Source organism: Zalophus californianus, chromosome 5 (genome assembly GCF_009762305.2).
Source record: "Zalophus californianus isolate mZalCal1 chromosome 5, mZalCal1.pri.v2, whole genome shotgun sequence".
NCBI lineage: Eukaryota > Metazoa > Chordata > Mammalia > Carnivora > Otariidae > Zalophus > Zalophus californianus.
In genome coordinates, this window is record NC_045599.1 from 38512960 (window position 1) to 38527216 (window position 14257).

Sequence of the window (14257 nt, forward strand, 5' to 3'; positions counted from 1 at the left end):
TAACGTTGTTTGAAGAGCAAGAGACTAAATCATTTACATGTCCATCAAAAACAAAAACTCTTTAATTAAAAGTTTTAAGAAAACAGTGCGCAATTTTATTTTCCATACAAACATTAAATGAAATCTATAATCAATTATTTAACATTGTCTCATAGTATTATTATTTACATAGTCATGTTCACCACTTTCTATAATGAAATCTGGCATCTATCAGCTGTATAAGAGAAAATGAGATCAGCTAAAAGGCTTCCGCTTGAATAAATAAAAGTTCAGAAATTTAGCATTTGAGAATAAAAGACTTCCGCTTAATTTTATTTTTTTTATAAAAGACTTTCACTTAAATAAATGAAAAAACTCAGAAATGTAGCATATTGTATGTGCCTAAATATAAGATGACCCTCAATATAAGGGTCCCCATTGTCCCAGTGAAAAAATTCGAAAATTTTTTGGACCTCCAGGAATACGTATGAACATTTAGAAATATAAACAAAATAAATATCTACCAATATTTAGTAGTTTATTTAACTCATTTATAATTATATGACATAAAATGCTTATTTAGAAATAACTTTCTTCCACTAATTACCGTGTTTCATGGAACAATTTTTTTTTTTAAAGATTTTATTTGTTTATTTGAGAGACAGCACACAAGCAGGGGTGGGGGCAGAGGGAGAGGGAGAAGCAGGTTCCCCGCTGAGCAGGGAGCCTGATGCGGGACTCGATCCCAAGACCCTAGGATCATGACCCGAGCCGAAGGCAGACACTTAATCACTAAGCCACCCAAGCACCCCTTTCATGGAACAATTTCATTCAAAATCTAAACCTGCATTTTTTAAGTGAAGTGTCTTCACTATAACAAGAACCACTTTTTTGAGTCCTCTAACAGTTTCCTAGAGCAAATTATCTTTCCTTCTGCCTAAGTTATCTGAGAGACAGCATTTTTTAGAATCTATATAGTGACTGGGGCAGAAAAATGGAATGGGGAGAAATTCCCCAGAAAAGTCAAAGCTATCGGTAATGTTTTAGTTCTTGAGTTGAGTAGTAGATTCATGGGTGTTCATTCATTACTAACTTTAAAACAAAACAAAACAGGGTCAGGCATGGATCTATGATAATACCTCATGAACAAAGGATTCTAATTAAGTCAATTCTGTAAATCTGAGGTATAAACGAGAAGGGGGAAATAAAAGAAGCAATTCTTCCATAATATGAGAGATTTTATGTATAAAATAACCGATAAATGGAATAAGATCACACTATTTTTTTCTTCCTGAAACTTCTATACCCACCCAATCTCTTTCCCTCCAAAAATATTTTTGACAAGCATATTTGGCAAAGATACTAAACATAGAAGATGTTCACAAAAAGCTTTATTATAAAACAAAAGAACTGGATTATATTTACTATAGTTAACTAAATCCTTGGCCCATCTTACCTCAAGGGAATTGGTCAGGTAGACTATATTCTCCATCAGGACTGCCTGTTCATCAAATTCTAACTGTAAATCCAGAACACGAGGTCCCATCTTCTCCAGATTTTCCTAATAGCCAAAACAGTTTTGAAAAATAAAAATCATATTAAGGATATGTTGAAAAGAAAGCACTTCCTCCAAAGCAATCATTCTTCTCTCAACTGATAAAATCTTCAAATTTGAACAGCTAAAGGAAAGGGCTTGGACTCATGGTTTCCCTTATCTATGTTTGCTTGTTAATGAAATTATTGGCTCAGAATATTTATCACTTGAAGTATGATAAGATGAAGGCAACACTGAAAAGACCAGAAGGACAAGGTTTTCATTTATAAAAGAAATATGATTTTATCATTGTTTATTTAGAATGAATTAATATGCAAACCCAAAGAATTCACTTTGACAAGGAATCAAATGTGCGGAAATAATCTCTTTAGGTAACCAAAAAGAAAAAAAATTTTTTTTAATTTTCTAAGATAACACATCTTTAAAGCTAGTTCAGAGAAGAGTGAATTAATAATAAACACAAAATTTCTACAAATCAAAAAAAAACTTTTAAGTCATATGGGTACTGAAATAATCCTGTGCCATATGAAAAACAATTTATTCTTAATTTTCTTGAACATGAAACAAAGTATTTGCCAAACAAGATGTGACCTTCGAGATCCAAGTTCATATGCACGGTATAGCTAACTGCCTAGAATGCACTGCACTTACGTGAAAGTTACCTGACATGATTCCTAATATTCACTCTTCTCATTTACTGTCCAAGTTGTTTCTTTTCCTCTGAAAAAGTACTAGAAGCCATTTTCCTATTCTCAGATTTACAAAACACTTTGCAAAGTTTCAAACTACTAATATGCCTAGCACATCCCCAATATTACTGAAAAAAATATATTACTACTGAACCAGACTAACACTGGTTTTCTAAAAGCCAACTCAATTTTTTTTTTTAAGATTTTATTTATTAACTTGACAGAGAGAGCACAAGTAGGCAGAACAGCAGGCAGAGGGAGAGGGAGCAGCAGGCTCCCCGCTGAGCCAGGAGCCCGACATGGGGCTCGATCCCAGGACCCTTGGATCATGACCTGAGCTGAAAGCAGTCGCTTAACCAACTGAGCCACCCAGGCGCCCCTAAAAGCCAACTCTTGAATCTAGTACCATTTAACTACAGAACTTTTCAAATCAGTTTCACTGGAATCTGTAAAGTACATCATCAAACTTAATTGCCTTTGCAATCAACAATGAAATATTCTGGGACAGCTGGATGGCTCAGTGGGTTAAACATCTGCCAGCTCAGCTCAGGTCATGATCTCAGGGTCCTGGGATCAAGTCCTGCATTGGGCTCCTTGCTCAGCAGGGAGCCTGCTTCTCCCTCTCCCACTCCCCCTGCTCATGCTCTTGCGTGCGTGCTTTCTCTCTCCCTGACAAATAAATAAATAAAATCTTGAAAAAAAAACCCACAATAAGATATTCTGTTGAATCCACAAATTGACAATGAATCTGGCATTCTGACCAATGGCACTAGCTAAAGTAGGGAACCAATGAATTACGAGCATATCAGCAGATATATTATAACTTGATTGGTGTAAGTCAATCCAAGATTCTAAATTATTTCTGAAACTTCAAAGACCATAAGTCTCAGAGAGTTGATTCTAGTCTAGGAGAGCAAAAAGGTTTTCCTAAGAATATAATCTACTCCATACAGGACAAGCTAAAAGTTTTGGTCACCAGCAGGCATCTATAGCTTAAAAGATTCAAGAATGAATCTAAACTACAAGAATAACCACTATGTTCCTAGCAGCCTGAAAGACCCACTAATTTACATTTTAAAAAAACATTCACTGAGCCTACTTTTTGAGAGAAAGTATTAAAGTGTGTTAAATATATTATTTCATTTACTCCTCACAGCACTCCTAAAATGTAGGTTCTATTAATTTCCTCATTTTATAGATGAAAAACCATGTGACCCAGAGAATTTAAGTGATTTGTCAAAGGTCTAAAAACTAAGAAGTGACAGACAAAAAGGATTTGGACCAAGATCTGTCTGACCCCCAGAGCCTGAGATCTTAAGCAACACACAGCCTTCTTTCTGTTTCTCTAAGAAATCAAATAAACCTGTTATTTCTGTGAAGAAAGCTGAGTCTAATGCAATGATTCTCAATGGGAGAGGTAGGGGGTGGGAGCAGATTATGTCCCCAGAGACACTTAGCAATGACTAGAGAATTTTTGGCTGTCACAACTTGAGGGGGTAAGGAGGACGTTCTACTGGCATCTAGTGGGTAGAAGACAAAGACACTGCTAAACATCCTATAATGCACAGGGCAGCCTCCCACCAGAGAACTATCCGCCTACAATATCAATAGAACCACTGTTGAGAAACTCTGGTCTTACGATAAACAATGTTTATCCTGTTAAGCTAAACCTATACAAATGTAGTATCTTTGTTCCAGTAACAGGATCTAATAAAGACACCCTAATGTAAGCCAAAAGAACACGCCTCCCTGCTGAACAGAAAAGGAGGTAGAACATGAAGAGAATCTTTTAGTGAGCAATCCCAAATCAGTTTTTCTTCCATAATGCATATTTCTAAATACTCAGCAATTTTACAGATAAGCCCCCAAAATGATCACTCATTTCTCACAACTACTGATCAAAAAGTACTATTTTTAGCAGATTTCCTGGAAGAGACTATACCCAAAGTTTTCCCCTTCCTTCCACTATCCTATTACTCACAGAGTCCTAGCTACATGAAGTCCACAGCTTACCTTAATCATTGCAACAAACGGCATCACTTTCTTCATGTATTTCTTCAACTCTGGCAAATTGCCCAGTTCACTAGCAATGACTTTGTTATCGGGCAATTTTCCACTGTTGGCCTAAAAAAAACATTGGGGAAGAATGTGGAGAAAAATATTTTAAAGATAACACATAATAATAGATGTGCCTGTACGTAGGAAGTTAGCCAGACACAGAATGGGTGGCCTTGACCAGTCTGCTGGAAAACAGCAGAAAAGGGAGCAACCCCACACATCCTGGGGAAGAGAAAGGTGAACATGTAATATAGAAGGGAGTCTCCCATTCCCTCTAAAGTTAAAAGATACATGTTTTTTAGGGTAAAGGAGAAAACAGGTGCATCCTGCTGAATATTTAATTTTTCCTTACACTAAGAACACCTCCAGGATTGTAACATTAGATCTTACTGGGTGAGAAAACAAAAACAGTCTTATAAAGATCTTGTTTGTCTCCAAACTTGTAAAAACACTTCACTAGTCATATCAAAATGAAAACTGCACTATTATACAAGATTTATAGAATATCTGCTTTTGAATACTCTTCCTTATAAACTGTTAACCACAAATGTGGGGAAAAAAAAGTCTCTGGCTATCCACCTGCTAAAAATAGTATCATTTCTATCTAGCCACAAATAAATGCCTGTATCATGTATCAATATGCACAAAGTCCCAAATGTGCTGCCTGAATTTAAATTCATTTCTGCAAACACAACTGTCCCCTTCTACAGAGTGAGAAATGAAGCAAGTGGCTGTTTCAGAATTTTGGGTGACTTATTTTCTCCTTACTGTAAAAGCATGGCATCAGAGCCAAAGGTTGGGAATGAATCTAAATGAAAAGTAGTGTATAGTTAAGACTTCCAATAATACATTTACTTTTAATTCTAACCTTTACTGAAGTACTGGGGGAAAATATTTCCTCCACTCATCAATGTGCTGCTTTGAAATACATATGAAAGAGAAAAGAGGGCAGGAAACACTGCTTTTCCTTATACCACCAAAAAGGTGCCACATACAACATAAGAATATCTTCCTTGATCATAAACTAACATTCTTTCAGTTCTTTTGGATGAAAACAAACAAAAATTTAAAAGAAAGCTTATCATTCCAAATAATGCCAGAAGATGATGTTGCTTTGAAACCATATATCTAGCCAACAATTACTAAATAAAACTGTAACTTCTAAAAGAATAGTAGTTTTTAATAAAAGATGCATTTTTAAATATCTGGGACATTACATTCTATATTTAGTTCTGACCACTTCTTTGAAAATGCTGTTATGAATATGTAACCCACTAAGGCCTGGTATCATTTTTCTACCTACCAAAGTGGCTTTTACTTTTTTACTTGCCATATGTCAAAATCTGCAAGCAATTCTAAAGACTAAATCCTATTTCTTTTTTTTTTAAGATTTTATTTATTTATTTATTTGAGAGAGAGAGAGAGAAAGAGCATGAGAAGGGGGAGCTGCAGAGGGAGAGGGAGGGAGAAGCAGGCTCCCACTGAGCAAGAAGCCTGATCCGGGGCTTGATCCCAGGACCCTGGGATCATGACCTGAGTTGAAGGCAGACACTTAAGCGACTGAGCACCCAGGTGCCCCTAAATTCTATTTCTATTATACACAATCAAATGAAGTAGCTTTCCATAAAAATAAGCTCACGAGGAATACAAAAACAATCTCTTTCCATCAAATTTCCAAATGTAAAAGTTTTTCTGAGTTTTTTTTAATTAACTATGAAAATTTCTGAAACAAAATCTCAATTAAGTTCTCAAAAATCAAAGCTAAGGATTTTCCTTCAGTTATCACTTTATGCTTTGCCCATAATCACTGTATTTTCTCTCTCTCCTTCTCTTCTTTCAGTGTACCTTAACAACTTGTGTCTATGGATACCTCTTCTTATAACATGAGCAAAAATTCCACAACATATACTTTGTTTCCATATTTTGAATGTGAAATAAAAAAGGTAGATGGACTTTTTTCTTCAGGAAAACTTAGAACTATGCTTAAATATTGAGTTTCCTTTAAACACAACAATCATATTTAACAGCTATTTACCTGACAGAGCCAAAAACATTGAGTTCTCCATTTCTATGAGGTAATTATTAAATTGACCATTTTGTTTTAAATCACTCAAAAGCCAAGCTTCAAATTTTTTGAAACATAATGAGGTGAAGGCTTCATGAATCCCAGTGTTCAAGTCAGAACAAACCCAAATGGCGAACTCGGTCCTTTTGCTTCACAATTTTAACCACATATGAGAAAGTCCCACACCTTTTAATTACATATGACTAGATCCACTATATTTTTGTATGAAACTTTCAGAAATTATCAAAAAGATGGCAACTTTTCCCTCAGCAAACACTTAAGAGCCAGTACGGCTAACAAAAAACACTCCATGCGTAAGGGTAGTTACACGAAGTTGCCTGTCTTCCTTCTTTCAGACACTGCCAACATCCTACAACAACAACAGCACAGGCAGGACACAACAACGCCGGGGGAACGTCTGCTGAGAGCATCACCTCGAAGTGATTATGCAGCAATGAAAGGGTGGTATGTTGCCAAGAAGGATAGTTCTTCGCCACGTAGATGGTGCAATGTGAAGGTTTCTGAGGTGGCTGCTTGTCAGTCTTCTACAGGGCAAAAGAAAGGGAAGAAACATTTGATCATTCTTGTATACACCAAAAATGAAAGATCCCTCTCCCGGTATATACCACTATTGCCTTTAACATTAAGAAGCATACACATCCTCCAAAACTGCATTAGCAGTAAAGAGAGCCGGACACATTTGAATGGTAGTGGTCTTAATTTTCATTACTAGTTAAATGTTACCTGACGAATCACTTTAAAACAACAACCTTAAAAAAAAAAAAAAAAAGCCTTCACCTTCCCCTTAGCTGGCATCATATAGTTCTTGAGTCGCAATCTAAGGTCATGTGCTACTTCCATGAGATACTGTGAGGAACGTATCAAGGCTTCATCCACGGGACCTGCCAGAGGCCATGAAGCACTCATAATGGAGTCAGGCTTTAAGGAGGAAAAAAAAAGTTCAGTGGGATTAAAGCCACACAACTATTTTATGGTTCTTGATTACAGTTCCATACCAAGGCTACCATCTGTAATTGCGCGCTCGGAGTTCAAACCCGACTACCCATAACACACTTCCACAATCCCTGATCTAATGTTCCCTAGAATTCAAGCTGTGAAGTCTGACTCTACATTCTTAATTAGCATCCATTTGTACAAGTGTATTAATACCCACACACATATGCTCACTTTCAAAGAAAATTATGTAATGCTAATTTGCCTAAATTTAATCATTATTACATAAATTATATACACTCTCAGTTTTTATCCTATTTATACATACAATATTGAAAGTATAGCTATTTGGCATATGCATCACGAGCACATTTTTACACTGTTCATGCATTAAAAAATACAAAAAAGCCTGACTAATAAAGATGAAAAGAAATTATTAAACCAGCCAATCTGTTTATCTGCAAGCCTAGGAGAAATAATTGCATTTATTCTCACAGTAAGGAGGCTAATACAATATCCCTGAATATGCAGCCCTACATATGCCAGAAATTTTATATAAAACAAAAATATTTATGCAAATATACACTTCCATCTTTGTTTATAAGCTGCTCATAACAGTCGTTTATATCATTCTCAATATTTTCACCTTTTTAACAGTTGGAAAAACAGTATTAGTTATACATGTATTCAAATTAAATGTATTTTTTAAATATATTCAAATGTATTTTAACATTTCCTAACAAGAATTAGGAGCTAAACAAAATGCAGTCACATGTTTTTAAAATACATCCACTGTGTGTATATAAAATAAAGGCACACACATGATGTATCTGTCTAAAGAGGAGGTAGCTTCAGTTTAACCTGTTGTAATAATTACGAGATGATGAATCCAACATTATTCCTAAAATATTTTTTTCAGTCTTTTCCTCTTAAGTAACATCATTACTGTATTTATTTAATAAGGCCAAATCAAAACAGCCCACAGCATCTTAACCACATACAGGTACCTTTCCCAACAGTGTCCAGATGTGCTCACACAAATGTGGACAGAACGGAGCCAAGAGAAGTGTCTGAACTTCAATAAAGCGGAACACAAGGTCTCTGTGCATCCCTTCTATGGCCAATTCACGGTATTTATCTTTCGCAGCCTGTAAGATGTGAAATTATTTGCCATTTTTCTCCCCGTACTTCTTTAAAATAAAATTAAAAGAAAAATATCCAGTGCCTCTACTTTAATGCATTTTTAAGCTTTTAGTCTTTCAAAATTCCATAATGAATTCTCATAAAGGTTTACTTCATTTTTTTTTTTAAGTAATCTCTACACCCAACGTGGGGCTCGAACCCACAACCTCGAGATCAAGTGTCAAAAGCTCTACCGACTGAGCCAGCCAGGTGCCCCGGTTTTACATTTTTAACAACTTGCAATTAAATGTTCATCAATCCTTGTCAAAGGATATTATGGCTTTATATTAATGATTCTCAAGAAAAATTTTTTAAAAAGACATTTTGTAACAGACATAGAAGTTGCGCGGGTATTAAGGGCTGATGATACTCGGAACAGCCTGTAAGAAAGATATTAAGTATCAAAAAGGCTATAAATAGGACACATTGCTATGTTCAGCACTTATCCTTATTTAACCACATCTATGAAAACCAAGTTACATAAATCCCAATGTGATATTTTACAAAACTGATTGAGGAAACCTACATTTTTACTTTAAGCCCTTGAACTGCCAAACTTGAGGAAACACTGACACCTTGTGGAAAACATCAGAAAATGCTTGATTTCAAACTAAGGGCAATTAGTTATAATTTTGCTTTTGTTTTATCAATTTAAAAATGTTCTCCTGGGGGCACCTGGGTGGCTCAGTCCGTTAAGTGTCTACCTTCGGCTCAGGTCATCATGATCCAGGGATCCTTGGATCGAGCCCCATGTCTGGCTCCCTGCTCAGGCGGGGAGCCTGCTTCTCCCTCCCCCTCTCCCTGTCAAATGAATGGATAAAATCTTTGAAAAATAAAAAATAAAAAAATAAAAATGAAAATGCTCTCCTGGAGGGGTGCCTGGGTGGCTCAGTTGGTTGGGCGATTGCCTTCGGCTCAGGTCACGATCCCGGAGTCCTGGGATCAAGCCCCGCATTGGGCTCCCTGCTCTGCAGGAAGCCTGCTTCTCCCTCTGACCCACTCCCCTCTCATGCTATTTCTCTCTCTCTCTCGTTCTCTGATAAATAAACAAAATCTTTAAAAAAAAAAAAAAAGAAAAAGAAAATGCTCTCCTGGAAAATGTGGCTGATTTGTAGATTTAACCTCTTTTATTAACTCATAGCTCAACTAGAAACAGAAATACTTATATTAAATAAACACAACAGAGGGATCAAAGATAATTATTTAAAACCACAATTCACTGAAAATTTAAAAATTGCTTGGCAATATTTTCAGTCTCCACTTTAGATGAGTTACTACATTATAGTAGGAGGGAAAAAGGGTGAAATACATCATATCCACACTAACACATTTTATAACTACTAAAAGAATAGCCTACCTGAAACTCAAAAAACCCTGTTTTCAAAGCTTCTTTAAACATCATCTTTTCATAATTTTGATCTGTTTTTATAATTCCTGCATTCATCTCACTATAGAATAGGGAAAAAAAGATGACTGAGTTTAAATGCAAGTACACAAAGATATAAAAAACTGCCCCATAAACTAGTGAACAGTAAAAGAGGAACAATGCCTGAAACATTTAAGACCACTCAACCACAAAACCACTTAACTGCAACACAGTTAACGATGTCCTTGTCTAAAAATTTCTGGATGGAAACTTTATTAGGAAGCCCAAAATGCTAGCTTAACAAAGGTGGTCAGGTTTACCTGCTGCATTTTAAACAAGTGACATTGGATATTCAAAAAAATTTTCTCATGCTACCAAAGGCCTTTCATAATTTAGCCTAATCTAGCCCCAATGTGTCTATCTCCTACTCTACCCTCCATATACTGTACCTCAAATAAATATCACTCTTTCCATGGCTTTCTCCTCTCCCTGTAAAAATCCATTTATTTTTCAAGAAACCCAGAATGCACATGCCATCTCCTATGAATTCCCTCTATCCCTATAACTATACTTGTAATGGGTTCAATGAGTGTTTTCTTCTCCTGCTAAACTAGAGTAAAGGATCAAGTCCCATTCACCTTTGTAACTATCAGTTCTTAAGGTGGTTCCTGATACAAAGATGATAATAAATGTTTTTTAAAAGAAAAAATGGACATTTCTCTTTTTCTTCTAATCTACTTTTCATTTAACCATGCTGCCCTTCTCTAATGCAAGACAGGATGGTTAAATGGTTATGAGAAAGAAGCAAATTCATAACCTCCAACTGAAATCACTAGCTTTGAAGCATTTAATAAAATACTGAATTTTTCTAAGCTTCAATTTCTTTAACTATAAAATAGAGCAAATAATATCTTTATCATATAAGCTGTGAAGCTAAAATCAGACAATGGATGCAAAGCACTTAGCAGAGTACCTAGAATAAGTAAGCTTGCAATGAATAGTAGCCATTATTAACATCTAATTTATTTTAGGAGGGGGAAAAAAAAAAGAAAACTTAAAAATGCAGGAGGACTAGGCAACTCTAAAGTACCACAGGCTGGAGTCGACAGATCACCTGGCAAAAACTCTATCATTGAAGGTGCTGGCAGGCCCGCTTCTCAGACTGTCCCAGTTGGCCACCATTTCTTTCACCCACTCCAACCAGGTGTACAGACGGAGGATTCCTGCATCGGCCATGGCTTCCACAAAGTTAGCATCTTCAACGGTGTCACCAGCATCTGCCAGAGCCAAACGCATTCCTGGAGGAGGAGGACGACGACAATGAAGAGGAAGAAGAAATGTGGTTAGTGACTATCAACGATGGGTATACTTTGCAGTTGGGTATACTGCAAAACCTACATCGAAATTAAGAAATAGCAGATGCTTTAAATGACTGCCATGGATCAACAACAAGAATAAGAACCACCAAAAGTAGGATCCACAATGTTGTTCCAAATATGTGAATCACCGGGTATTGATTTGCATACACTTAGCATCAATATGTGTTTCTTCCCAGGCACGTTGGCTGAGTTAATGAGGTAAAGTGGTCTTGAATGAAGGAGAGGAAGAAAATGATAAACTGGAAATACAGACCCCTATCAACATCTCAGCCTAATTTAGAGGCAGCAAAATATTATATTTTAATGCATGAGAGAACACACTGGTGCCTTACATATACAAAAATACATTTAATTTCTTCTTTCTAAAAGCAGATGCTCCCAAGTTTTCTAACAAAATTTTACTTTTCAACCAAAATCTTCCATTCTAAAATATTGAAAAAAAACATTAAAAAGACCCTGATTAAATTACAAGACATCCTTCCAATGCAACACTATATTGCTGCACAAGAGTGTGGAAAACTCTTTATGTATCAATACAGAGTGATCTCAAATAGGAAGTGATAAGTGAAAAAGGAAAAGTTCAGAAGAGTATGTATTGTTTTCTACCATTTGTGCCTAAAAGGGGGGAGATGAGAACATGTAACATTAAGTTATGGATGCATTAAATATGCTTTCCAATATACAAGAAGCTCGAAACATTTCTTTTTATTTGAAATAATTTTATGCTTACGGAAAAGGTGCAGAAACAGCAAGAGAATAGACATAAACCATTTGATGGGCTTCCCTAATGTTAACAACTTACATAACCATGGTTTCAAAACCAGAAGCTAACATTAGTACAATACTACTAACTAAACTATAGACCTTATTCAAATTTCACCAGTTTTTCTTCTAATATCCTATTTCTGTTGCAGGATCCAATCCAGAAAACAACATTGCATTTAATCATTTTATCTTCTTGGTCTCCTCAAATCTGGGACAGTTCCTCAGTCTTGGTCTTTCATGACCTTGACATTTTTGATGAGTACTAGTCAGTTATTTAAGAGAATTTCTCCAAACTTGGTTTGTCTGATTTTTCTCATGATTAGACTGAGCTTATGAACCTATGGCAAGAATATCCCAAAAGTGATGCTGTGTGTCTTCTCAGGGCATCACTACCAGGGAAGTACATGATATTGATGCGACTTATTACTGGTGTTGCAAGCTTTCATCACTGAGGTAGTGTCTGTCAAGTTTTCTCGACTGTAAACTGTTTTTCTTTTTGTGATTAAAAAAATATCTTGGCAGAAATACTGAGAATATACAAACATCTTGTTTCTTCCAGAAACGTACACCCATTGATTTTGGCAACCATTGGCAGATCTTGCCTATAACAATTATTACTGTGATTTTTGCCTAATGGTGATTTCGTATTTCACTCAATCTTTATACATTTATTAATATGAATTTTTCAGAAAGAAAGAGCTGCCCCTACTCCCCCACTTACTCATTTATTCAACTATTATTTAGATCCATATGGACTCACAAATATTCAACCTATTCACTGGGTTACAATCCAACACTATCAATTTATTTCTTAAATTGTTCTAGCTTGGATAATTGAGAGCTCCTTCCAGTTGGCTCCTGTACCTTTTTTTTTTTTTTTTACTTTAATCACCCAGGGCTCATCACGATAAGCATATTCCTTAATCCACATCATCATATTTTGCCCATCTCCCCACCCCCCTCCCCGCTGGTAACCATCAGTTTGTTCTCTATCGTTAAGAGTCTCTTATGGCTTCTTTCCCTCTCTCTCTCCCTTTTTCTACCGCCCCCTCCCCTACCATATATTCATCTGTTTTGTTTCTTAAATTCCACATGAATGAAATCATATGTTATTTGTCTTTCTCTGACTTACTACACTTAGTATTATACTCTCTAGCTCCATCCATGTGGTTGCAAATGGCAAATTTCATTCCTTTTTTTTTTATTTTTTTATTGTTATGTTAATCACCATATATTACATAATTTGTTTTGGTGTAGTGTTCCATGATTCATTGTTTGTTCATAACACCCAGTGCTCCATGCAGAATGTGCCCTCCTCAATACCCATCACCAGGCTAACCCATCCCCCCACCCTCCTCCCCTCCAGAAACCTTAGTTTGTTTTTCAGAGTCCATCATCTCTCCTGGTTCGTCTCCCCCTCTGACTTCTTTTTATGGCTGAATAATATTCCAGCATGCATGAGTGTGTGTATGTGTGTATGTGTGTGTGTGTGTGTGTGTGTGTGTGTGTGTGTGTGTGTGTGTGTGTGTGTGTGTACATACCACATCTTCTTTATTCATCAGTCGATGGACACTTGAACTGTTACCATATCTTGGCTATTTTAAACAATGCTGCTATAAACATAGGGGTGCATGTATCTCTTCGAATTTAGTGTTTTTGTGTTTTTTGGGTAAAAGCCCAGTAATGTAATTACTGGATCATATGGTAGTTCAATTTTTAACTTGTTGAGAAACCTCCATAGTATTTTCCACAGTGGCTGCACCACTTTCCATTCCCACCAACAGTGCACAAGCCTTCCTTTTTCTCCACATCCTCACCAACACCTGCTGTTCCTTAGTGTTGTTGATTTTAGCCATTTCTTTGGGTAGCAGAGATATTCTAAAAATATTTGTTCTTCCAGGGCGCCTGGGTGGCTCAGTCGTTAAGCATCTGCCTTCGGCTCAGGTCATGATCCCAGGGTCCCGAGATCAAGCCCCACATCGGGTTTCCTACTCTGCGGGAAGCCTGCTTCTCCCTCTCCCACTCCCCCTGCTTGTGTTCCCTCTCTCGCTGTGTCTCTGTCAAATAAATAAAATTTAAAAAAAAATTGTTCTTCCAATCCATGAGCATGGGATATCTTTCCATTTCCTTTTGAGATCTTCAATTTCCTTCATCAGTGTTTTATAGTTTTCAGAGTACAGGTCTTCCACCTCTTTGGTTAGGTTTATTCCTAGGTTTCTTATTATTTTGGGTGCAATTGTAAATGAGATTGTTTTCTTAACTTCT

At 36.4% G+C, this 14257-nt stretch overlaps 1 protein-coding gene across 3 annotated transcripts in view; it reads right to left on the reverse strand.

The window, feature by feature from the left end:
* The window catches only part of LARS1 (leucyl-tRNA synthetase 1), a 70235-nt gene that overhangs the window by 8053 nt on the left and 47925 nt on the right, over positions 1–14257 (reverse strand). For all 3 annotated transcript variants that reach the window (XM_027606543.1, XM_027606544.1, XM_027606545.1), the window contains 7 exons: positions 10963–11146; positions 9840–9930; positions 8308–8448; positions 7145–7285; positions 6781–6891; positions 4237–4347; positions 1436–1540 (listed from right to left, as the gene is read on the reverse strand). In XM_027606543.1, the coding sequence (XP_027462344.1) occupies positions 1436–1540; positions 4237–4347; positions 6781–6891; positions 7145–7285; positions 8308–8448; positions 9840–9930; positions 10963–11146 (884 nt within the window). The remainder of the gene's footprint in view (positions 1–1435; positions 1541–4236; positions 4348–6780; positions 6892–7144; positions 7286–8307; positions 8449–9839; positions 9931–10962; positions 11147–14257) is intronic.